Source organism: Sporisorium graminicola, chromosome SGRAM_3 (assembly GCF_005498985.1).
Source record: "Sporisorium graminicola strain CBS 10092 chromosome SGRAM_3, whole genome shotgun sequence".
Classification (NCBI taxonomy): domain Eukaryota; kingdom Fungi; phylum Basidiomycota; class Ustilaginomycetes; order Ustilaginales; family Ustilaginaceae; genus Sporisorium; species Sporisorium graminicola.
Genome location: NC_043733.1, coordinates 595,586 through 619,621, shown reverse-complemented (window position 1 = coordinate 619,621; position 24,036 = coordinate 595,586). Strand labels below are relative to the sequence as shown.

The window sequence follows — 24,036 nt, the reverse complement described above, 5'->3', positions numbered from 1 at the left end:
GTTCGCAACGTATATTAAAAATCGTTGAAGGCCCGGAAGACGTGGAGAGCGGCGAGGCAGGCGTCGTAGAAAGAGCGGGGAGCCCCCGCGTTCAGAGTCTGTCTGGCGACATCGAGAGCGCACCAAATGTGGACAGCGGGGTGAAGCGCGTAGACGCCGTGGCGAGCGTACAGCTTGAGCACGGTCTTCAAGTGTTGCCGAGCACTTTTCGAAGCAGCGTGTGTTGCAGCGGCGGGTGCTGCACGCCTCGACGATCTTTAACGTTACGGCCGGAACAGTCGCTCTGCTCCCATTGTCTCTTCTTGCCACTCCGTTCGCAGTCCGTCCTCCGTCGTCGCTAGACGGTCTACCCCACCTGCTAGCCACACACATCTGTACAATGAGAGCGTATCCCCCACACCCCGCATTTCATCTCACCCACACCCCCCACACGCGCCACAGAGATGTTCAGTGAGTTCATTGATTGATTCATCAAGAAGCTGGCAGAAAAGAAACGTGGTATAGGACGTTGTTACAACGTCATAAAGAAACGACAAGTCGTACAGGAGTGAGCAAAGTGTGAACAAAGCAAGAACACACGCACATCTATAGGAAGATCAACACGCCTGGATCATGAGCGAGGAGCATGCTCTGCCGAGCTGTTGCCTTCCGAAGTAGGCGTCGCGGTAGCGTCCTCTGTGGCCAAGTTGGTCTGGTCGCCACGCTTGCTTCCGACGACGTTCTTTTCGAGATCGTTGTTGCCGTCGTCCGAGACAATGTCGAGGTCGTCGTTGATGAGGTGCCCCTGCTTGTCGTATCGCCTGGGCGTGATCTTTTCCTTTCGCACCACATCGTAAGGATTGATTTTGCTCGAGTGGGCGAAGATCGTCGACATCTCTTCCAAAGAGCGGCCGGCGGTCTCGGGAAAGATAAAGTACGTGGTGACAAGGATGACGAAATTCAGCACTGCGAAAGTGACATACGTGCGATAACCGATGGTATCGAACATAATCGGCGTCACCATGACAACAAGGAAATTGAAGATCCAGTTGGCGCTGGTGGAGATACCGTTGGCTTGCGCTCGGATGGCGAGGGGGGTGATCTCGGCGGGATAGAGCCAGGTCATGCCGAGCCAACCCCAGGCGAAAGAGGTGTTGAAGAGGAAGTAAAAGACGACCGAGGCGATGGGAGGACCGCTGCCGGATCTCTTGATGCTGGGGACGTCGAGGATGGCAAGGATGATCATGCAGATGCACTGACCAGCAGCACCGCCAAGCATGAGGGGACGACGGCCCATCTTCTCGATAAAGAACACGGCAGCCCAGGATGCAAGGAAGTACTCGGTACCGTTGGCGGCGGCGAGGATACGCGACTTGATGTCGGAGAATCCCAGGTTCTCTTGGAGCGTCTTACCGATGTAGTAGGTGATGAGGTTGATACCGGAGATCTGCTGGAACATTTGCGAGATGAAGCCGAGTACAGTACGGTGGAAGTTGCGCTCCGGGCCGTTGGTAAAGAGGTCAGAGATGCGGGTGGTCTTGGCAGCGACGAGCGAAGCCTCGATCTCGTGGAGCTTCTTGCCGACCATGGGGTCGTCGACGGGGACATTGTCGAGGGCGGCGATGACGCATCGTGCCTCCTCCTCGCGACCTTTGAGCATGAGCCAACGGGGCGACTCCGGGAGGAAGGCGGTCACAAAGGTGGGCAAAATGAGGACAATCTGAAGTGCCAGAGGCAATCGCCAGGAAGCCGAGCTGGGCTCGAGGAAGAAGCAGCCAAAGTCGATCCAGTAGGCCATGCAGATACCTCCGGTAATCATGGCACCCTCGACCATAATCAGCATGCCTCGCTTGTGAGGGGGAGAGCATTCACTCTGCCACACAGGAATGGTTGCAGTGTGCATACCGTTACCGATGCCGAGGATGACACGAAAGACGAAAAGCTGTGCCAGACTATACGCAGCAGCGCAGCCAATGGCGCCGACGGCCATGATGATGGAGCCGATCCAGATGTTGGCCCTACGACCTAGCTTGTTACCAAAGTAGAGCATGGAGATAGCACCAACGAAGCAGCCGAGCTCGTAGACACCCGTTACGAGACCCTGTAGGGTCGCAGCGTTGGAGGTGGCTTTATCAGCACCCTCTGCCTTAGTGTTAATCTGAGGGAACTGCTTGGTCCAAGAAGGGAGCGTATAGAGCGAGCCAAGCACACCCTGGTCGTAGCCGAACAAGAGGAAACCAGCCGAAGCGGCAAAGCCAATCGCCCAGTTGAGATTAATACCTCGTAGACCGAGGAAGGTCGGAACCATGTCGGTTTCCGGCCTTCCCTCCTTCATGCCCATGAGACCCATGGTTGTAGGATAGATACGGTGAGGCTAACGACAGGAAATGGAAGAGGTCAAAGGAGTTGGTGAGGGAGGGGGAAGATGGAGGTTGTGAAGAAGGAGCGACGCTTGCTGGACAAGCGTGGTGCGATGGCAAAGGGGCAAAGTGGGGGTGAAGAGGAACAAGAGGTTGTCCCAGATGCAGCTCCCCTTTTTATGTCGAGCAGAGGATGTGACTTTGGAGGGTCAAGAGTCAGAATCTATCGAGTGTCGCCCGGATGAAAATCGAAGGTGAGCAAGCGGCTAGGACGAGTTCAAAGGCACAATGCGAGAGGAGAGTAGAGGGGAGCTCCGCGATGCACTCCGCAAATGAGGTTCAGGGGGGCTGCTCAACAGCAGCAGCGCGGCGGCGTGTCAGCAGCGGTGCAGGTCGAGATGAAGCGTTGCCTTGTGGGGGCGTCCCGCCTGAGCACCATCAGCGACATTACAGCTCATTGCAGCACTTCACAGCCAAGACGACGGTCAACAGTCCGACAGAGGTGGGGACAATGGGAAAGGAGCGGACAGTGTCGAACGATGCTGCGCCTGTGCTGCAAGGACAATTTAGCCGAATGAGTGGCAGAGAGCCAGAAGCCAAGACATGGAACGCACCATAAACACGCCGTTTCCGCCGTTGCTGTACTCGACAGGATGCGGAGTCGCGCGCACCCACCCACCGGCCTTTCCGGTTCTCTGTGTAGAAGCCCACCTTGGACGCACTCAACCTATGCCCGCCGAAAAGGGATATAGGTTTTGTCAATCCGTCTGAGTTGCTCGTCCTTGACATCACAATTCAATCTTCAATGACTCGCTGACCTTGATTTCCCTGCTTAAGCGCCTGTGCGGAGAACGAAAACAGACGTCGATCTGCGAACGAGGTGCTCAGACGGATTGCTGGGTAAAAGAATCGACAGAGCTCTGAGACCTCAAGGTGGGGGAGAGAGGCACATGCTGGCGGAAACAGAGAGTGAGCGAGATGCATAGCGCATTTGGGCGTGGACACACAGTCGGCGTGCCTTGAGAGCAAAGGATTTTCCCCCTTTCGGTGAGCGTTGCACCCGGTCCCCTGCCCTTGGGTCGATATGCCGGTGACCAAAGAAGCCGCAGCAACCCCCCGACTGAAAATCGCCTTGCTTCCGTCTCGGCGCCACCTTTTTTTTTACCCCGGCAAGCATTCTATGCGTGTATCCCATTGAGGCGTGTTGTTGAAAGTCCCGTAAGCTGCGTACTTGGTCGAACGGTGGGCCAACGTCGACACATGCCACGCCTCGACTAGCTCAGTTCCTGGAGCACTTGCCCCTCCCACGCGTGCGTCTGCCGATAGCGCTAACGAAAACTGAGGCATGCGAGGCACAACACCCTTGTGTTCGAGGTCGTTTGCGCGGTAAATTTTGATGGAAAAAAAATGGAACTCAAGCCGATGCTGCAGTGTTTCTACGAGCGGAGTTGTATTTGAAACGGAGACTTTGAAAGGCGAAATGACGTTGGTAAAATTCCATTCCGCTTGATACGATGCAGTCACCCGGCACTCGCGATCATATGGGCACGACTCAAAGCTCTGGCAAACGCCGCATCCTGCTCAACATCGTCAATATACATTTGTGGTGTTTCAAACAGCTGCCTCTTCGTGGTGCAGACTTGCTGTTCCTGCGCCCTCGAAACGGTAGATACCTTTTTGTGGTACTCCAAGTCAGAACGGGATCAGGGTTCACGATCGTGGACAGGTTAGGGTTACGATTCGATAACCAGTGGGACCGACCTTCCTGCGACCTTTGCACAGGAAGGAACGCTTCACTAGGGTAGCGGTTTTGCGTATCCCGTTCGACCCTTTGGTCACTTTGAACTGCCTTGTACTCCGTTGCAATGCAGCCTTATGTTCGTAAGATAGGGCTTTTCAGCTGATTGAGGGTCGAGTGCGGGGAAGCGGGGGTAAAAAAATCCCCGTTCGTCCGCATATCGAGAGAGAGGGGGAGGGAGAGCGATGCGCGCGCGTCCTTCTGTGGCCGTGTATGACTTCTTTTCCCACGCTCTCCCTCAATTCGCCTCCAGCTCGGTTACCTGCCACGCACGCCGATTTGAGGAGCCGAGAGCAATTCTTACAGCCAAAGAAACAGCCCTACTGCACCTGAGCGTTTGGACACCCCCACTGTTGTCGCTCCATTTAGGGCGTGCCGAGGAACACACCTTGTCTCTGCGGGTCTCTTGTTTTAGGAGTGGCTGTGTCCTCGACTGTCGCCTCTCAACAAAGTTTTTTTTTTTTTTTTCGCAATGAGCGCTGCCGCAGCTACGGATCGCCAAGTCTCCAAAGCTGCAGCTCCGAGGGAGAGCGTGGCTTCAAGCGAGGTTCCTGAAACGCGAGAGGGGGTCCGCAAGAACACAGAGAGAGAAGCAGTGACTACTGCGGCGTCGTTCGCTACGACCTCAAATCTGTACCTCTCTTTGCCGAGCTGGTTCAGAGAAGTACCCTCAAATTGCCCTTTTGTTTTCTGTGTCGCGCCATTGGTTCGAAAAGAAAATGGAGGATGCTGTGCTGTGCATGATCGTTCCGACGGAGACTGCCGAGTTCGTACAGGGGACGGCCCGCAGCTGCAAAAGTTGACCCGCCGTCCCCTTACCGGCGTAGACCTGCAGGCAGCCCCTTTTGCAGCCTTGTACTTGGCTTCTTGTGCGCGTCTCCGCATCTAGCTGCGCACAGCAGCACATCTCCCGCAACTATGCTCGGGTGGGGACTGCGGGGACTAAAATCGAAGCAACGCTGCTGTTGGTGTTCGGCGACTTTTAGGCTTCGATTGATCGGCACGACAGGCTTCCATGTTGCTTGTCGCCGCGTTGCTTGTCGCCCCGTCAACAACATCAAGTCTGCCAACATGACTTTCGCAAGCGCGGGTCCACCCCGTCTCGTGTCGATGAAGAGACCAATCAAGGGACCTTGTCTCGTACCAGTATTCCGCGATGCCTGGTGCCAGCGGATTTTTTATTTTTTATTTTTTCTTTCGACCTCCGATGGCAGACGCAAACCACCAATAGGCGAATTTCGAATCAAAAGCGAAAGCCGCAATGACGTCGTAGCGCGTGGGCCAAGTAACGCTCTCGATCTGCCTGTCTACAACCTGAGGCAGCATCATCGGGCAGACCGAAGACCCTATTCGAAGCGATCACGATGTACAAGCGCGAGATTCTGACGGCTCCTTCTTCGGCGCTAGAATTGGCCGTGGCTGGCGGCTAATCTTGAGCTGTCTTCGGGTTTGGCCGGCCTAGCATGGCGCAAAGCTATCGAGAAGAAGTCGAGTCAGATGACATTGACACGGCCCGACCAACTTGATCTCACAGACTCCCCGTGCTCTATCTGGGGGCGCTGCGTCGGACTGATTGCTTTGAGTGTTACATCCACTTGGATTGTATCAAGATCCCATTCCGAGAGAAGCTAAGTGACATGGAGCAAAGGTATCGACAAATGCAAACGGAAGATCGTAGAGTAAGCAAGTAACGCTGAAGGGCAAGCAATAAAGTAGAGGTTAGGTGCAGAGAAAAATCATGTCCACCAGTTGCGACCGGGTCGCTTGTACTGATTGTCCAATAAGTTCTGCATCTCGTTCTGACGCTGCTTGCCCAACGTCAACGCAGCATCGCTCGTATCGAGGCTCGTCATTACTGTCTCTACGCTCGGCTTGCCCGGCTTTGCGACGGTCGGCTTGCCATCAAACCGATCCTGCATCCACCGAATGGCCATGGAACAACCAGTGAAGCACAGGACAATGTGCGCAGACAGCGTATCGCGGACGTAGTCGATGCAGGCGCCTTGCGAGCTCCACGCAACCACGAGGTCGTCGGTGGTCTTGAACGGCACCACTTCGTCGTGCAGCGACTGGTAGATGTGGCAGGGGACGGTGGGGACGAGCTCGTTGGCGCCCATCTTGTTTTCGGCTATGATCTGGGCTGGGATCGTCGCTTGCAGCAAGTCGGGGGTATCAAAGTAGGTCCCCAGTACATCTTTCCCTAGGGTATTGGCCATGATGACGCCAAAGCTCTTGGTGAGAGCCATCTGGAGTGCCGCCTTGCCTGTCTTGTTGGCGTGCTGATCCAGCCAGTCGTTGAGTTCCATGTAGGCGTTGGCGAGCCCGCGCATGACCCCCACGATCAGTCCGGCCGCGACCCCTTTGTTTGTGTACTCTGCGATCGCTTTCAGATCGTTGGGTAAGCCTCCCATGCTTGCACCCACGAGGTAGCGCGACAGGTCCGGCGCATACGACGGCTGTAGCTGTGATGCCCAACCAACCGCAAGCGCGCCACCCGAGTAACCCCACATGGCGATCTTTGCCTCGAAATTACCGCTCGCATCCTTGCTGACCCCCATCGGCTCAAAATTGAGCACGGCCCGGATCGAGTCCAGAAACGCATACCCTGACTGGTACCCGGCGCCGAATGCACATGTCTCTGATTCGTAGTCTGGAACGATCGTGATCCAGCCGCGATCCAGAAGCGGCGCAATAAACACCTGCTCAGATGCGGCACCAAGGGTGTAGTCGTTGCCCGCTCTGAGCGCATAACTCGTCCGGAAGTTGGTCCCTGCCGAATCACACTTGGCGCCGTACGCCAGGATGCGGTACTTGCCATCGCTGTCCGGTGCTGCTGTAGAGGGTTTGAGGATGGTGACGACCGTAACCTGGGGAGTCATGCCATCTTGCGCTTTGGTCTTGTACGCTACCTGCCAGGCTTGCAGAGGCGGATTGTCGAATCCGGGAAAGTAGACGACTTCGATCTGCCTTGATCGCAGGATAGCGCCGTTGGCTAGAGCTGAAAAGTCGTCGCTGCGGTCAGAGTAGAAAGGATCGTTCTCGGGCAGTGGGATGCGATCCTTCTTGGAGAACAGACTGGTCGAGATAGAGGGACGTAAGTTGAGTGTCAGCTGGTACGTATTGAACTCATGAGCGCATTGCTTCCGAACTTACCTTTTGAAGCCAGCAAAGCAACCCTGAACGTCGTTCGCCTGACCCATAACGGCTGTGAGACGCTCGGTTGTGACAGTTCTTTCCACTTCTGATGGGGTACAGCCTCGACTCTACTTGATAGGGAAGGGAAGACGAAGTGTTGGCGCTGTTCGCTTGGTAGGAAGCTTTTCGGAGAGTAGGGATGGTGGTGGTCTTAGCAGGAGAACGAATCGAACTGGAGGGAGAAGGGAGAGGGGAGAACGAAAGCAACACAGTCGACTGAGCAGCTAGCTTCTTTTTGAAGCGGGGCCCCCGTCACCTACAATCTTTGCAACAAGGGGAGGAATCACAAGAGGTGGGCTCCTCGGCTCCATGTTTCCGACAACGGCAGGGCGCTTCCGAGCGCTAGTAAGGGTCATTGGTACGTTCTTCGCGGTTCGCAAAGCATCCAACATGGATCGAGCGCAACACTTTGCGTGTTTCCTCGCGAAAGCCGATCGAAGGGTTCAGCAAGAACTGAATCAGGGGCTTCCTGTGTCAGGCTCGAAAACTTGCCACTAGATCGAAACCCATAATTTTAGCATGTGCCAGTTCATGCAGTGTACCGATCCTGTCAAGCTGTGCCAGATAGAGAAGGTGCAAGGGGAAGAAAAGGGGGGGAAAAGAAAGAAAAAAATCGAAACACCGCACTTTTGACGCGTGTATAGAAGTCAGGTGAGCTTCTCTGCACACGCGGTCGGATCGTTCATCGCAAAACATGCTCTCTTCCTTTCCCAGCCATGTGAACGAAAAAGAACGCTATGAGCGGGTCCAGCCAGTGTTTGGGGTCTTCTTTGAAACAGCTGAAAAGGTTCACAGAGGACCACATGCTGGGGTCATCCAAGTGCCATAAGAACAGGACAATGCTCGTTCAGCTTAGGTGTAGGCGAAAGCCATGACCACGCCTTCCTTCGCGTGGGATCAAAGCTTGATGACATCTGAGACAACAGAGACAGAGTATCTGGACTTGCGTTTCAATTGTTATGTCGACCAAACAAACAGCTATCAATTGAAGATGTGTTTATGCACCTAACCCGCACGGCAGAATCTCGTCGATAATCGTGGAAACCGGACCGCAGATCCATCTCTGCATCGTGACATGTTGGTCCAAGCACGCAGTCCAATCACGCAGACCCACAGCTGTGCTGTGACGGTCTCTTGCAATTTTATCGATCGGTAATCTCAACGTGCGTACGTGCAGGGTGATTCTCTGGCTTCGCGGCAGGCTGATATTCGCACAAGCCTTCCAACTTTCGTTCCTTTCCTTCCATCACAAACCTGTTCTCCTACCCACTCAAACGAACAAGCTTCTTTCAAAATGGCTCAATACTTTGTTGGCGACGTTATCGAGTGTAAGTTCTTCTCTCGCAGGCCGCAAATGGTGCTTTGCGCTCGATGCTGACGATTACCTCTCTGTCTCTGTGGATCTTGGGGGCGACGCTCGCAGACCGACCTTTCGGCGGTGAAGTCAAGTCGGGCAAGATCGAGAAGATCGACGTCAAGACTGGCGGTCACGTAAGTAGCATGTCGTTCCTCGCGTCGACAAAGATCCGCGCCTTTGGAGTGCGTGAGTGCATTCGGCCATTTAGAGTCGTCACGCTGACATTTACTTGCTCTCCTCACTGTTTCGCGCATCGATGATGTCAGGTGGACATCAAGTACCACGTCAACGGCGAGGAGATTATCTCCGCCCAGATCCTCGGCAAAAAGGCATAAACCTATCCTCCTCTTTGTCTCTCTTCTACTTCGCTCTAATGCAATTGCTTATCTATCGCAAAAAGATGTGCGACTGGTCCTCAGCTTCAGAAGCATCTCACACGCACCAAACGTTCCAACACCTGGATCAGAAACTTGATTGATCAGCACAGTACACGATTAAGACTTCCTTCCTTGCATTCATGCAGATGTCTCGACTGTGGTATCGTTGGCAAGACCCTCTTTGGACGATTTTGTGCGGCCAGACATGCGGCCTTGCACGTAGTCCTGACCGACGATGCTGAGCGCATTGGAGAGAACGTCGACGAGCGACTCTTCGACCCATTGGTTGTCCTCGAACGGTACTTCGACTACGTTGTGGTTTCGAGATGGAATGTGAGACGGAATGTGAGAGCAATGTCAGTGATGGTCCACGGATGAGAATCGAGGGAGAAGTACTTACGCCAAGAAGTGGGAACGGCCTGAGAAACCGTCTTGTGACTGAGACCGTGCTGAGGGTCTTTGAGCAGCACGAGGAAGAAGAGCGACTTGTTGGCCTCTCCGACCTCTCCACCTTCACCCGGTGCATCACCCGGCAGATCCGCAAGGCACGCCTGGATGCGCACAAATACGGGGCACGTCGTGATCGGCAACGCCGAAGCATCACCCGCCGTCTTTTGCGGTGGAGCTGCCACCTCGTGCTGCTTGATGCACTCGTCCAGGTTGACTCTAGCCAAACGGAAAGCAGCAGGGAAACCTTCGACGGCATTCAAGTCGCGATCCTGCTCGCTCGCCTCGGATCCGGTCTTGGGCTTGGAAGCGGGAGTCTCGATTTGCGCCTTGTTAACGATGAGCTGCTGCTCAGTGCCGGATGAATCGACTTGTTCCATCACTTTGGCGAGCACTTGGTAAGTGACGTCCGAGATGCCATCGTATCCGATCATGTCGTGACTGAGAGTGACTTGGATGATCTCGTGGGCTGCGATGGGCGGGGCGACAGCGTTGACAATGTCGGTCCATCCGCGCTTGCCGACCTTGGTGACTTCCTCACCTAGTGTCACGAAGCAGATTCATTTGAAAGGGATGGTCAGCGCTATGTCATTCTTGGATGTTGACGCACCCAAAACTTACCCCACTTCTCCAGACCAGCCTCCTTGACAAAGCCACGAACGCCCTTGGCCAGGTCCCAGCCCTTTGAGCCCAGCTCGCGGGCCTGCTCGGCCTGCGTCGGCGCTCTCTTCTCAAACTCTTGTCGCGCCTGATCGGCCAATTTGGTCGCTTGCGAGAAGAGAGAACTTCCCCAGCCGGACCAACCGCCACCACCCGAACCTGAGCTCGGTACGTCCGCTTCCGCTGCGACTGTTTCCGACGGCGCAGCAGCAACAGCGGGCACCTCTGGAGCTGCTGTCGGCGTTGGCTGTGTAGTCGCCTTCGCAGTGTCCGAAGCGGTAGCTGGCGAGCCCGGAATGTCGTCCTTCTTTCGCAGCGACGCACGACTGCTGGAAGCAGCCCTATTCTGCACTAGACTGTCCAAGTCATCAAGCAAGCTCTGCGCATCGCCGGCCGCTGCAATGTCGTTCGAGGCAGCAGTAGAAGACGACGTGCCCTTGTCAGCTGATTTGCGGGGTGGTTTGGTGGGCTGTTCGGTGCCGAGATTGTCGAGATCTGCGAGGAGATCGTCGACGTCCTTTCGATTGCGGCGACTCATGTTGGATGCGCAGCTGTAGTAGATGCCCTGCGTAGAACCGAAAGATCGAAGGCTTAGTTGATGAAAGAACGATGGTCCGACCGGGCGACAAATTTCAAATGTGACTTTGTCGTTGGAGCACGCGACTCTCGCTGAATTCACGCTCGAGGCGGCGGCTGATCTGTGCTGCAAGTAGGACCCTGAAATGCACCACCGACTTCTCCACACAAAGAGCACAACCAGCCTCACTCACCCTTCGAGATCCCGCACTCCGCTTTCAGAGCCTCAACCTTTATTGCATCTCAACAACAAGCCAAATCTCACGCCTTTGTCGGACCGGAGGAGTCCCACACACACTGCAACAAGGCCAGGATGCCAGCGCCCGGCTCGTCCCACGGCGGGAGTCGAGCGTCCCCCGCAAGCAACACCACCATTGCCAAGCACTCTGTCACCACACGGTTCCGCATCGTCTTGCTATGGATCCTCTTATCCGCGACCAACTACGGCTACGGAATATCAGAGCTCAATGCGCTCCAGCCCATCCTCACGTGTCAAAGCCGCAGCCCCTCTGCACCCCAGCAGCTCTCGCCGCTCTCCACTGGCTGCATTCCGCTCACTGAAAGCCAATTCGGCCTCGTCACGTCGCTCTTCACGCTCGGCGGCCTCGTGTCATCTTTCCTCATCTCTCCGCTCTCCAAGTCCCTCGGATGGGGCCGCAAGACTTGCATCACAGCTTCAGCCACCGCAGGCATCATCGGCAGCGCCATCCTCGCCCTCTCATCCGGTCTCTTTGGTCTTGGCGTGGGCCGCTTCGTCCAAGGTATCGGATCAGGCATCGGCGTCGTGATCGTGCCCATCTTCATCAACGAGATCTCACCCACCGCGCTCAAAGGATCGAATGGAGTGCTCAACCAGTTTTCCATCGTGTTGGGTATCTTCGTCGCCCAAGCAATCGGCGCAAGCTGGTTGGGCGGTGATGGGTGGTATTGGCGAGCTGTGCCGCTTGTCTCGGGATTGGTGTCGGCGTTGCAGTTAGTAGGTTCGAAGACGGTCGGGCTGGAGTCGCCAGGGTGGTTGGAGGGCGAGGGAAAGGGGGGCAGAAGTGGGTCGGCTGAAGCGGCGAGCGATGCAGCGGATGAGGTGAGGGCGTCGTTGTGGTCGCCCAAAGAGCTGCAGAGTTGGAAAGACGGGCGTGGATCGAGCGGTGGACGTGGCGGTGGCGGCGGTGGTGACGGCGACGAAGAGAGGCAGGGGCTTCTCACTGAGACAAGCCCAGACGAGCCAAGCCCATCTTCCTCGTCTCCCTTGGAACGCAATCAAATTGGACTCACCTCGCTCTTCACCGATCCACAAGTACGTCCAGGAGCAACCCTGATCGTCCTCACCCAACTCGGCCAGCAACTGAGCGGCATCAACGCCGTCCTCTACTACAGCGTCGGTATCCTCGGCTCGATCCTCCCCTCGCTAGCCGGCTCCATCGGCATCCTCATCACCATCATCAACATCATCATGACCTTCCCGCCCATCTACCTGATCGACGAACACCGCGTCGGGCGTAAAAACCTCATGGTCGGCTCGGCGGTGGTGATGACTCTGGCTTCTGCTTTGCTCGGCGCAGGCATCGTGTACGGATACAAGATTTTGAGCGCGGTTTGCATGATCGCTATGGTCGCAGGCTTTTCGTTCGGGCTGGGCCCGATTCCGTTTGTCATCTTGCCCGAGTTGGTGCCTTCTAGAGTAAGTCCCACGTTCATTTCGCTCGACCTTAGAAGAGAAGAGCGAGAAACACTGACCCACCCCCCTCTCCCGCGACACAGGCCGTCTCCACAGCAACCTCGCTAGGACTGACCCTGAACTGGACAGCCAACTTTCTCGTCGGCTCCGCCTTCCTCCCCATCAAAAACGCACTCGCGCGCTACGACACCGCCCACACCGGCGGTGCCGTCTTCTGGATCTTCTCGGTCTCCAACTTGATCACCGCCGTCATCGTCGCCACCAGGTACCATTACAAGCCCGAGTGACTTCACTCAACCTTCTCACACACCAGTACAGAAGCGGGCAATGGACACATCTAACTTAACTAGCTTGCACTGCTCTTATGATTGCAGAAAGATACGCTTTATGATGAAACATCAGGCAAAGTAGTCGGACCTGCCGAGGGTAAAGTCGTTGACCTCGGCGAGCAGATCGCCGAACTTGTGCTGGTCCTCGGACCACGTGTCTTGGTGTGTGCGCTTGAAGTCAGCTGCGCACTTTCGCACTGTGGTCGAGATGGGCACCGGGTCGTCCGTGTGCTGGGCGACGGTCTCGACGATCAGGCTCGGCATCCAGTCGGGCACGTCGTAGGGGAAGGCGGCCAACAGGGCCGAAGCACCCAGGATGCCCGAATGCAGCTTGAGCAGCTGCTGGTCGTACTCTGCCTCGCCGCGGCGCGGCACCAGCGTCGTCGTGACCACTTTGGTAAAGCGGTTCTTGAGCGTCTTGATCAGTCGGCGTTGCGAGCAGCGCACGATGCCCGACAGCGTCGTCGCGGCCATCTCGCGCACTTCGAGATGCTTGTCGCTAACCAACTCTAGTAGCAGCTCGACGATCGAGTGCACCAGCTTCTCATCGAGGTAGAACAGGTTCTGAAAGTACATGACTTGCAGGACGGGCAGCGAGTCGAGACGTGCGCGCCACGAATCGGTCGAGGATCGCGTGACGTGCAGCAGCGTATCGATCAGCTTGCCCGCGTACTCCGACGTGAACGGATACGTCGAGACCTTGGTCAGCACGGCGCGTGCGAGCATCGACAGCTCCTTGTTGTCGTGCAGCTCGAGCATCGCAAAGATGTCCGGAATGTACTGAATCACCTCACCCGCCAACGCGCTGTTTCGATGGTCGCCCATCGTAGTCGAGATCCACAGCAGCGCCGTCATGGCCGCGCGATCGTACTGAGACGTGCCCTCGGCCGTCGGCTTCCTCTCCGTTCGCCACTTGGCCAACTGCTGCGACAGCACCTGCAGTCGTCCACTGTACAGCTCCGGTCGCGACAACAACGACCCCTGCCCCGTGCTGCAAGCATCCAGCATCAGCTCGACACTGCCAAACGACGGGTTGACCTGCAGCAGATCCAAGTCAGCCAAGCCCTCGCTGATGACGCTTCTCACCTCTTGGAAGTGGTTGTCAAAGTTCTCCGAGTAGATGCGAATGAAATCGTCGGCTCCAAACGGTGCAAACTGCAGATTCATTGAGATCATCGCTCCACGCAGCAGATTCTGCGCCTTGGCCTGCTCCCAAGGACTGGCCGTCGTGTTGTCCTTGCCGATGTTGTCGCGCGCCGCCTGAACAATGTAGCGAACAAGCGGAAGCGCACGGCGTGGATCACGCGCCGCCAGCATGTATTCGATGCACGACTGCCAAGCGGGCTGGCTGTCTGGCGTGCAGCCCTCAAAGATCTTGGGCAGCAGAGACTCGAGCCAGGTCCACAACGTCGCCTGGTCCTTCATGTTCCAATGCTTCGAGCCGCGGAAGACACCGCAGACGAGCTCGGAGGCAGCTCGATGCCGGTGCCGATCCTTCTCCGCGATAAACTGTTCCGTCGTCGATTGGATGAACGGAAGCAGCTCGACGCCAAAGATCTGGAAGATCGACTTGAGCAGAGTGACCGAATCGTTGCCGGGGTAGTCTCGGTCCTTCTCCTGCGAGAGGTGACGGCAGAACGATTGCCACCAACTTTCTTGCGTGAGTTTGGCACGCACAGCAGCGATGGCAGCTTGCGAGTTGGCATCCCAGTCAAACACAACGCCATCGGCAGGCGGCGGATCGTAAAAGTCCTCTTCTTCACCCCACACCAACCAGCCCTGGGATGGCTTGTCCCGCAGCTTGCTCGTTGGCGTCAGCGGCTCGGCAAACGACGCGATGTACTGCTTGGTCCACTCGCTCGATACGGGCGTCGGCAGCTTCTCGGAATGCTTGAGCGGATTCTTGCCCTGGCCAAGCAGCAGATCCTCGTCTGTCGGGGCGAGCGTACGCAGCTTGATGTAGTAGAGAATCTTAGTGACAGCGGCCTGTGCGCAATAGCGCATCTTGGGATTTTCCGAGATCATCTGCTCGGCAAGGTACGTCGCAGATCCGTCGCCAAGTGGTCGATCCTTACGTACCAGCGCCCTCAACAGGCGTGCCGCAAAGATGGAAAAGGCCCAATGAGTGGTATCCTTTTGAGCAAAGTCCAAGGCTCTGCCCGAGAGCTCCTGGTGCAACTGGTCCACCCTCTCGAGACGAAGACGTCGCTTGGCCGCCACAGCCTCGACGAGCTCTACGTCCGCCTTCTGCAGATCAGCAGGCAGAGCCCGCTCCAGAATGTCTGCCGCTTCGTTGAGAGCGGGCGAGTCGACTTTGGCCGTCAGCGTCGAGGGCTCGGCAAAGCGAACGATAAAGTCGTTGATGATGCCGCGAACCAACTTCTGAATCGACGGCTTTGAGTGGTGCTGGGCGTTCAAAAGACTCATGATGTACTCGGTGCTGAAGCGGGCATCGGTGATGCAGAGATACGAAGCGCCTTTGCTGCCCAGCACGTACAAGGCGCCTTTCATGCGGTCGTCCGCTACGCCAGGCTGAACCGCCTCGATCAGCTTGGGCAAACAAAGAATCCATGTGCCGTCGTACACGCCGCCGATGGCATCGAGCGTGTTCTGCGCCGTCTGTCGGATGCCGACGTAGTTGGACATGCAGAACTCGAGGATCTGCAGGATTAGGCTGTCCTTCAGGGGAGTCCGCTTTCGGTGGAAACTGTTGAGCCTCGCGCGGCTGGTGTTGTAGAAGGCGGCACGACGAATAAAGAGAACACGAGGGAATGCCTTCTGCTTGGCATACAACTTGGCAATGTTGCGGAAGAAGCTGAGTGAGCGCATGTGAGCCTTGTAGTCCTCTCCGTTGTAGCTGTAGCAGGTGAGGTAGGTGCGGATCGATCGCACGAGCATCTTGACGCAGTCGATCTGGTCCTCGGCGCCTGAATGTTGCGTGCTCCGAGCGGCAAGGTTCAAAATTTGTCCGCACCGCAGCTTGAATGCAGCCACTTTCTGGTATCGCGCATCCTGGCGGTCGACCAAGCAAAAGTGCGAACGAAAGCGCGGAGGAACCTCGACAAACTCGGGCACCTCGTCGCCCAGGTCCATAGCTGGTTGTCCGCCTCCCACCTCGTCCTCTTCGATCAGGTTGGGCATACCGATGAGCCCCATCCGCACGACCATGAGGTAGCGACAAAAGTCGTTCGACCAGGCCTTGTCCCTCGTAAGACCTTCCGCCTGAAGTGCCTCCACCCTGTCCAAGGCAGGCACTACGATGCGGTCGAGCAATTCGAGCGCCATGCTGATCTCATCCTCTGAAGGCACGTGCCAGTTGATCTTGATGGCTTTCTCTTCGTACATCTTGCCCCAGAACAGATGCGAGCGCTTGGCAAACGCTTCGCTCTCCCACGTCTCTTGGTTGACGAATCTCTGCTCGCTCGGGTAGATAGATGTCAGGGTAGAGATGACCTTCTGCACCAGTTTGGCACCGAACGAGTAGCCCCGTTCGCTCTTGCAACTTTCGGTGATGAGCTGCAGAATTGAGATCAAGTCGTCCTTGTAGTCAAGCAGGTGCTCGCTAGGGCCGTTCAAGGCGCCCGTCAACACGCTGAGGTTCCAGTGCAAAGCGGCGTCGCTGGGCGCCGGCAAACTGGTGCTGGTGGTTCGAGTCGAGCTGGCTCCGTTAGCAAGCTCCGCGCGGATGTTGGAGATGCACTGCGGCAGGAGCCTCTCGAGCACCATCTTACTGTCCGCACGGGCAAAGCAGCCGACCAGCGAGCCGATGACGCGCACCGACGTGGCCGAGACGGTAGTGGCACAGTAAGTTGCGATCTTGTCAAACGACCTCTGCAGCAGGTACGGACTCATGGCGCGGCACACACCGTCGGAAGCGGCCGTGACCATGTTGATGACTTGCTCCTCCGACTTTCCACCTGTGCGGCCGCCCTTGCCCTCCTCGGGTAGAGTCTCGAACAGCGATAGCACTCGCTGAAAGAAGGCCGATGCCCAAGCCTGAAAATCAGCCGTACTGATACGTAGCTGGTAATCTTCCTGTTCGGGAGACACCGAGATGCCTTCATCCTCCGCGGACGCCGAGGGAACAGGTGCGTCCACTTTCAACGTTGGTAGATCTGGAATCGCCTCGAATGTATCTTCGTCGTCTGCATACGCTTCTGGCCGGGTCAAATCATCGATGCGAATCGAGAGCGTCGACAGGAGCACAAACATGCAGGTGCTCATGGTCTTCATGGGATCGTTGAGGTCGATTCCGGGAATGCAGAGCTGCAAGAGCGGAACCAGATGCTTGCCACCAGCACGGTAGAGTTGACGAGAGGTGAACACGGGCGAGAGCGTCGATAGCGCTGTGATGACGGCATTGGTACGGTGCGTGGTCTCGAGCGCCTCAAGCGAGTTGAAGGCTCGGTCCAGCACGGCCGGAAACACCATCTCAGGTGCCAAGATGGCCATGCGCTTCAGGCCCGCTTGCGAGGCCGCGATGGTGAGCGGGTCCTTGGAGAACATGGACAGCAGGCAGACTGTACGAAGAATCGAGACGATCTCGGTCTTCATCTCGTTTGTGAGGCGGTACTGCTGTGGTGTCTTGCATTGCGGACGTTCCTCCTCCTTGGCACGCTTGAGAAATTCAAACATGATCTGTTGTACCAGATTAGAAAGCGATATCTGCCACATCCCCCAGTTGGAAGGGTGGAAGTAGCTCTCGGTAGCTTGGACGAGTTTGGCGAGGTGATCCAGCGCCTTAGATCCTGCAGGATACGTGGCAACCGGCTTGCTTGGCGAAGAGCCGTTTGTGGGAGTGGGAGCGAACGAGGTTGCCGCTGACTCGCTGACACTCAGACCGTCCTTTGAGATCGAATACGCAATGATGACAGCAAAAGAATGGAGACGATCGGTGGGCTTTTTCATCTTGAGAGTGGACCCAGACGCTGCAGCATCGGGACCGCTTCGGACGCTGGCAGATTGAGCCATGAGCGCAGCATTGGCTGCCTTGGAGGAGCCTACGGGGAGACCGGCCGACTTTAGGCACTTGGTCATGATGAGCGAGTATTGCTGCTCGGTAAAGATGCCAATGTCGCTGAAGAGGCCGAGCTTCCCTGACGGGCTTTGTGTGCCTGACGACGGTGCCGAGTCGCTGTTTTCCGCCGGTTGTGTTTGCTCGTCCTCTTTGTTTTGCTCGTCGCTGTCTCCTCTGGGACCAGTAGCTTCGGAAGTCTGTACCTCTGGCCGCAATGTCGCCTCGGCTAGCGCACCTGCCTTTCGAGCAGAGGAAGCTGAGCTGATCGATGGATCGGTCACGTGCATCTCGGCGAGGCGGGCTAGCAGGTCGAGCATCTGATCGTCGAAGAGCGACGAGTTGAAGCTCTCCCACAGGCGAAACATGGTGGGAAGCCATCGTTGCGGGTGACTAATCGGCAAGAAGTGGACGAGAAAAGCCTGGGTGGCGATGACGGAGTTGAGATTGGAGCCGTCCATCTTGGGCAAAAAGGTGCGCAGCATGTCGTCTGCCTCGCTGGCGGGGAAGAATCGCTGCGCTGTCTCTGCAAGATCGAGGAGGACTTCAGCAATATTGGTGAGGCCAGTCCTGCGACGTTTGGGGAAGAGCTCCTTTTCGAGGATGTTGTAGAGCGGCCGCCACGGCAGAACGAGGTCCTTGATGTCGCACTTTTTCTTGTTCTCGATAAGTGTCATGCACATGTTTGCCGCCAGCTCGATGCAGCGAGTGTTGAGGCCAGGCAATACAGCGAGCTCGTAGTAGAGACGTGCCAGCCTTGCCCTTGTCTTTCGCAGGACGGGGTACTTGAGCGACAAGAGACATTGCAGCCGGTGGTTCCACTGAACAAGGCCAATGTCGTAGTCCTTGGCACGCACACAGTCGACGAGACGACGGATGATGTGATCTAGACGAGCGTCAAACTCTTCCAGCGTCTCGCTTGTGTATGGCAGGCTGTTGGGGTATTCGAGCTGGAGACTCCTGTCCTCGCTTTTCTGCTTCTTGGCGGGGTGTGGGCTGTGGTCCGCGCTGGTGGTGGCATCGAGGTTCAAGACGGGCATTTCCTCATCCTCGTCTTCGTCAAGATCGACGGCGGGCTCCATGGGGCTATCGACCTCGAGCACATCATCGTCGTCCATGTTGAAACTGTTCTGGAAGGGCGCAATTGGCCACTCAAAGCGTCGAAGGGGTCCGGATAATGCAGCGTCGAAGAGTTGGAGTCGGCTACGCAGCTGGCGGGTAGAAGGTGCTGAACAAGGCAAGTTGCTGCTTGGAGTGAGCAAGAGCGTCTTGAGAATAGAGTCTCAGCTGATACGGTGCGGTAAGGGAAGGGGACAGCAATTGACCGGGCCAAGGTGGAAGAATTGGCTACATATGTATGCGAAGAAGGAGGTCGATTTTGAGGTGTCACTTCCCGTTTGGTGACGCGGTCCTCCACACTGAGCCGCGCAAGTGTCTTTTTTCCCCTATGCGGCTGCCGAGCGTGTCAACTCGAGTGTCATTGTAGTGTGGGACAAAAAGGAGGCTCAGTCGCTCTGCTTGCGTGTTTGCGATCGCAAACCCATTCTAACGTGCGCATGAATTCGAGAAGAAAGATCAAGGTCGGGAATGGCAGTCTCACAACAAGCTCATGCCATGCAGAGCGAAGCTAGACAAGGCTGGTAACAAAGAGCAAAGGGCAAAGGATTGCGTCGGATGCCAAAGGGTTCAAAACTGTACAAGGTGGGCGTCAAAGCAGCCTGTAGGCTGGTGCGTGTAAAGCGGACAAGAACAGGTCGGAGATCGTGACAGGAATCGATGTTCGGGAGCAACGGGAGCGAGCATGGCTTAACAGCATCCGTTCTTCTTGGTCTGTCCGCCGTCGTCGGCGCTGGGCTGCACCGTGATCGTCTCTCCGCCTGAAGGCTTGATGACGTCGTCCGACGATTGCAGTGCCTTGTTGGATACAATGCGGTAGATTTCTGTTTGCAGAGTGAGAGTGAGGCAGGAAAAAGGAGAAAGCCATGCGAGTCAGCATTTAGGTCAACGAAAGTACTAATTCGAGCGTCTTGTGTGACTGCTGCAAAGATGGGCTGGTAGGTTCTGCTTACCTGTCAGAATGTTTTGGAAAGCCTGCTCTACGTTCGAAGCATCAAGAGCCGAAGTCTCGATGAACGAGAGGTTGTTCTCGGCTGCAATAATAAACGGAGTGGCAGAAGGTAATAGGGACAAGGGATAGGCAAATGCGTCAGCGATCTTGCACAGTCGACACAGAATTTGAAGCCAAGCTTGGAGGTAGCTGATCTTGGCGACATGTCGGTTGAAGGCCAGTGTTCGCAGTGCAATCGGGCTGAAATTCTGCGTGGTTTGCGCCAAGGCTGCCAGTCCACTCTGACGGCGTATGGATCCAGAGCTGCCCGCCGGGTACACTTACCAGCAAATGCTTTAGCCTCATCGGTAGGGACAGCACGGAGGTGTCGCAAATCGCTCTTGTTTCCGACGAGCATAATGACAATGTTGCTGTCTGCATGGTCGCGCAGCTCCTTGAGCCACCTGGACACGTTGACGTATGTAGGATGCTTGGCAATGTCGTATACGAGCAGAGCACCGACGGCGCCGCGGTAGTACGCGGATGTGATGGCACGGTATCGCTCCTGTCCTGCCGTGTCCCAGATCTGAGCCTTGACCGTCTTTCCGTCGACGGAGATGCTGCGGGTAGCAAACTCGACGCCAATGGTCGACTTGGACTCCAGGCTGAACTCGTTGCGGGTGAATCGCGAGAGCAGGTTGGATTTACCCGTACCGCTGTCGCCGATGAGCACCACCTTGAAGAGGTAGTCGTAGTTGGATTCCGCTGCCATGATGCTCTGAGTGATGTGATTGGTGAACTTGGAAGTTCAGTAGCTGTAGCGACGAGTTGCGAAGTGGTCAGATGGCGTGTACGTCGTCAGAACCGAGATGCGATGATGGATTGAGCGGGCGGCTCAGCACAAGACAGGGATTCCTTTGGACGTCGCTAACCGAGGAGTAAGCGAAGACAGAAGTGCTTAAGGTACGAGAGAAAAGGAGAAGAGAGGAGAGGAGATGGTGGAAGAAGGTCAATGCACGATGTCGATGAAAGGGATCGAAAGGCAAGAGTCGAAAGCGCAATTTGACCCACACTGTGATAACCCGCAGGAGACCGTCTGGCTGCATCTCGCGAGCAAGACAGCAGTCGACCAACACACACACACACACACACACACACACGCCCTCGCGCCAATTGACGATTGTGGCCAACCAGACAGCCAGCGCGACAAGGAACGACACTGCGAAATTTCTGGACCCGCGCTTCTCCCTCGTTCTCGCGCATCAGAGCGTGAGTTCATTTTTTTTTTTTGAAAGCGTGATGCTGACAATTTGAGGCAGCTTCGCAGTGACCAACTTTGGGCTAAAAAGGCAATTCGACAGTGCGAATGGAAGCAGGATCCCCGATGTGTGTAGCAAGCCCGATCTCAATCACAAGTTCCAGTCATCGGAGTACAGCAACAGGAAGGCTCAGAAACAGCTTGCACAGCACATGACGGTATCAGCAAGAGACAGATGGCATTGCGATGATGGGCGAGAGACTGGAGAGCATTTCAAAGCAACAGGAAGAATTGTGGTCAAAAGGTCAGCGAACTGCATCGACACGAAACTTGCCAGGACAATGATCCTGGCATCCTGGCGGGGGTCAGGCCCAACGCAATGGCTTGCGAAACGACGACAGCTCAGTGATGCATGTTTGGCTGTATGCGATAGTCACTCTTCAATACAATTGCAGTCTGGGGCGACACTGGTTGCTCATCATCGCTGTCGTCGTTCCGAAAAGCCGTGCACGTGAGACGCGATGAAGAAAGAGAACTTACCTCAGGAAACGGAGCCGATCTCGCCGCTTTCCAAAGCAACGAGATGGCATGATGGGAAAGTCGTAGAGGGCGGGCCTGGAAGACACCCGCTGAGGAGGGGGAGTAAACTTACCAAAGTTAGCAAGAGGTCGCTCCTTGTGTCGAGGAGCGACCCATGCTTACGACGAAACGTAACCAAAACGCAAAGGGAAACGCAAGGAATATCGGTCGAGACCGCTGCCGACTTGCAAACGGCCCAGACCACCTCCGTGACGACCTAGATCCTGGGACGATGTGCGTCGGGATTCTCACGAAGAGACTCACCATCGCCATCCTCGGGTCGTCACGTAGACATCGAAGCGCCGAAGCGCACGAATGCGGTGGACCAGGCCTTGCCGGGATCAGCAGATGCTAGCGACCCATCCCGTCTGCCACGAGGGGCAGACAGAACGGAAGGGAAGGCTTTCTGTTGAAGCCAACTCCTTCTGTTGATCTTGAAGACGGGAACGCGAACTTGGCACGGAGAATAAGTCCAAGCTCGAACTTTTGTGTCTGTAATAAGTGCAGTGCAGAACGAAACGATCAGAACGTCAGTATGCCTTGAACACATGAGTGAAGATCCGACCATGTGCTGCAACAGCACCGCCGTCGAAGTCGAGCAAAAGGCCACATACCTTCTTGGATTTTTGTTCGAAGAGAAGAAGGAAGAAGTGTCTTTGCTCGACGACCTTTTCTAGTTTCACTTTTTTTCCGTCGCAGGAACTTGAGCCCACAAAGCGAAAAAGGCAGAAAACAAAAAGAGTCAAACCGCAGGCATAATTCGATCACGTGCAAGTGTAAGACTTTGCGCTTCTCACAGTGAAGAAAGTTCCGGCTTGGGGCTCTCGTCGACGCGTGTCTGAGAGGTGATCTTCCAAAGTGTTGGACCCTGAACAATGCAACCGTGGCTCGCCTTTCTGACATCACATTGCACACCGAGACCATGAACGACGTCCGCAGCACCATCCTCCTTTCTTTTCCGCAGAAACGACGATCAGCGCACCGGTCGTCTCTTCCATAGCTCTTGCTGTCGCCGTTTCCATCCGCGATGTCGAGTTATCCATCGTCACCCGCACCTTCGCCAGGCTCGCCAGCCTATCGCAAAGGTGTCGCATTCGGTCAACCAGGTTGGCGTGCCTCCCGTGTCTCTCGAGGTCGTCCAAGTCTCGTGGATTCGCCTCTGCATAGAGGCGCTGCTTCATCGCCTGTCCCTGGCGCAACACCCTCCACGCTGCCCGGTTCTCCCCTCGTTCGCACCGCTCCCCGTCTGAGCAGCCAGCGACCGTATGCATCCAGCTCGTCGACCACCCTAGATCGTGCATGTCGGGATGCAAGTCTAGGACCAGATGACGGACAGACACCGAGCGATGATGTGGCAACACCATCACCCGCTCCTAGCACAAGAACACGTAAACGCTTCGTTCGCAAGCGACCGCTTCTCGAACGCATCCAGCAGTGGCCTGTCGACGTATACTACCGCCTCACGTCTTCTGTGCTCGACATTGAGGAGCAGCTCTTTGCCGATCAAGCCGGCAATGTTCTCGGAATCATTCTTCATGTCGCCTCGCTACTCGCACTTTTGCTTTCTCCCGAGTCGAGCTTGGGATCGTGGTTTATGAACAAGCCGGCGCACCGACGGGCGCAGAACCCTGCCATCGCTTACGAATACCTCGTCGGCCACACAGGCGACGAGTACGCCATGGCCGACGCGCTCAAGCGCCATGCTCGCAAGAGTGCCGTCTACCAAGCTTCCGATCGCTTCTTCCGATTCGCGTCCAGTACCATCTTTGCCGTCGTCTTTGTTACAAGCTGCGTTAACGCCTACATCTTTTTCACCAAACGACGAACATACAAATTCTACTCGAAACCCAAGCCACACGAGCCGACCAGCTCCAGCGTAGTTTCGAAACATGGTATCCGCCAGCTGTCTATGTGGGATCCAAGCGCGTACACGGCCAACCTGTTCGCCACGTTCTCACCTGCTCACGCCGTCATCTACCCCGCAGCTGCACTCATCCAAATGGGCCCTTTTTCGTGGTTTGTGTTTGCACTTCTGCTGCTGGCTGTCTCGGCACCGGTTCATCTCATCCTCTATCAGTACCAGCAGCTCGTCAAGGACAAGGGAGTCGTGCAGGCTGCAGTGCTCACCGAGTACAATGAGAAGTACGTATATCCACGCGCTACTCCTGTCGTCCGCGATCAGACCACTCAAACGGATCTTTAGATGCAACCGATCTTTTCATTTCTCCTGTTCCCTTTCATGCACGAGCTTCTTTTCTTCTTTCAAGTGCGCCTGCGTGGATTGAGTTTTAGATTTTACGGCCACGGTGACCGCCTAGGCCGACTTGTTGAAGCTGGGAATCAAACCGACCCTCTGCAAGAGAGTTCCGCGCTGCGCAATGTTGG

General features: G+C 56.0%; 7 protein-coding genes across 7 annotated transcripts; 2 read left to right on the top strand and 5 right to left on the bottom strand.

Moving 5' to 3' along the window:
• Window positions 1-610: 610 nt before the first annotated feature.
• On the bottom strand, window positions 611-2,329 carry EX895_004450 (uncharacterized protein; the record flags this gene model as incomplete). Its single annotated transcript, XM_029885044.1, has 1 exon — window positions 611-2,329. The coding sequence occupies one exon, from the start codon at window positions 2,327-2,329 to the stop codon at window positions 611-613; it is 1,719 nt and encodes a 572-aa protein (XP_029738794.1).
• Window positions 2,330-5,873: 3,544 nt separating this feature from the next.
• Window positions 5,874-7,337, bottom strand: EX895_004449 (uncharacterized protein; the record flags this gene model as incomplete). Its single annotated transcript, XM_029885043.1, has 2 exons — window positions 5,874-7,212; window positions 7,291-7,337. 2 exons carry the CDS (start codon window positions 7,335-7,337, stop codon window positions 5,874-5,876), a joined length of 1,386 nt encoding a protein of 461 aa, XP_029738793.1.
• A 1,867-nt stretch (window positions 7,338-9,204) lies between these two features.
• EX895_004448 (uncharacterized protein) lies at window positions 9,205-10,711 on the bottom strand (the record flags this gene model as incomplete). The annotated part of the gene is made up of 3 exons (XM_029885042.1): window positions 9,205-9,374; window positions 9,467-10,054; window positions 10,135-10,711. 3 exons carry the CDS (start codon window positions 10,709-10,711, stop codon window positions 9,205-9,207), a joined length of 1,335 nt encoding a protein of 444 aa, XP_029738792.1.
• Window positions 10,712-11,062: 351 nt separating this feature from the next.
• Window positions 11,063-12,711, top strand: EX895_004447 (uncharacterized protein; the record flags this gene model as incomplete). The annotated part of the gene is made up of 2 exons (XM_029885041.1): window positions 11,063-12,427; window positions 12,508-12,711. The coding sequence occupies 2 exons, from the start codon at window positions 11,063-11,065 to the stop codon at window positions 12,709-12,711; spliced, it is 1,569 nt and encodes a 522-aa protein (XP_029738791.1).
• A 111-nt stretch (window positions 12,712-12,822) lies between these two features.
• EX895_004446 (uncharacterized protein) lies at window positions 12,823-18,885 on the bottom strand (the record flags this gene model as incomplete). Its single annotated transcript, XM_029885040.1, has 1 exon — window positions 12,823-18,885. One exon carries the CDS (start codon window positions 18,883-18,885, stop codon window positions 12,823-12,825), a length of 6,063 nt encoding a protein of 2,020 aa, XP_029738790.1.
• A 688-nt stretch (window positions 18,886-19,573) lies between these two features.
• Window positions 19,574-20,586, bottom strand: EX895_004445 (uncharacterized protein; the record flags this gene model as incomplete). Its single annotated transcript, XM_029885039.1, has 3 exons — window positions 19,574-19,707; window positions 19,837-19,917; window positions 20,160-20,586. 3 exons carry the CDS (start codon window positions 20,584-20,586, stop codon window positions 19,574-19,576), a joined length of 642 nt encoding a protein of 213 aa, XP_029738789.1.
• Window positions 20,587-22,678: 2,092 nt separating this feature from the next.
• Window positions 22,679-23,854, top strand: EX895_004444 (uncharacterized protein; the record flags this gene model as incomplete). The annotated part of the gene is made up of 1 exon (XM_029885038.1): window positions 22,679-23,854. One exon carries the CDS (start codon window positions 22,679-22,681, stop codon window positions 23,852-23,854), a length of 1,176 nt encoding a protein of 391 aa, XP_029738788.1.
• Window positions 23,855-24,036: the final 182 nt, after the last annotated feature.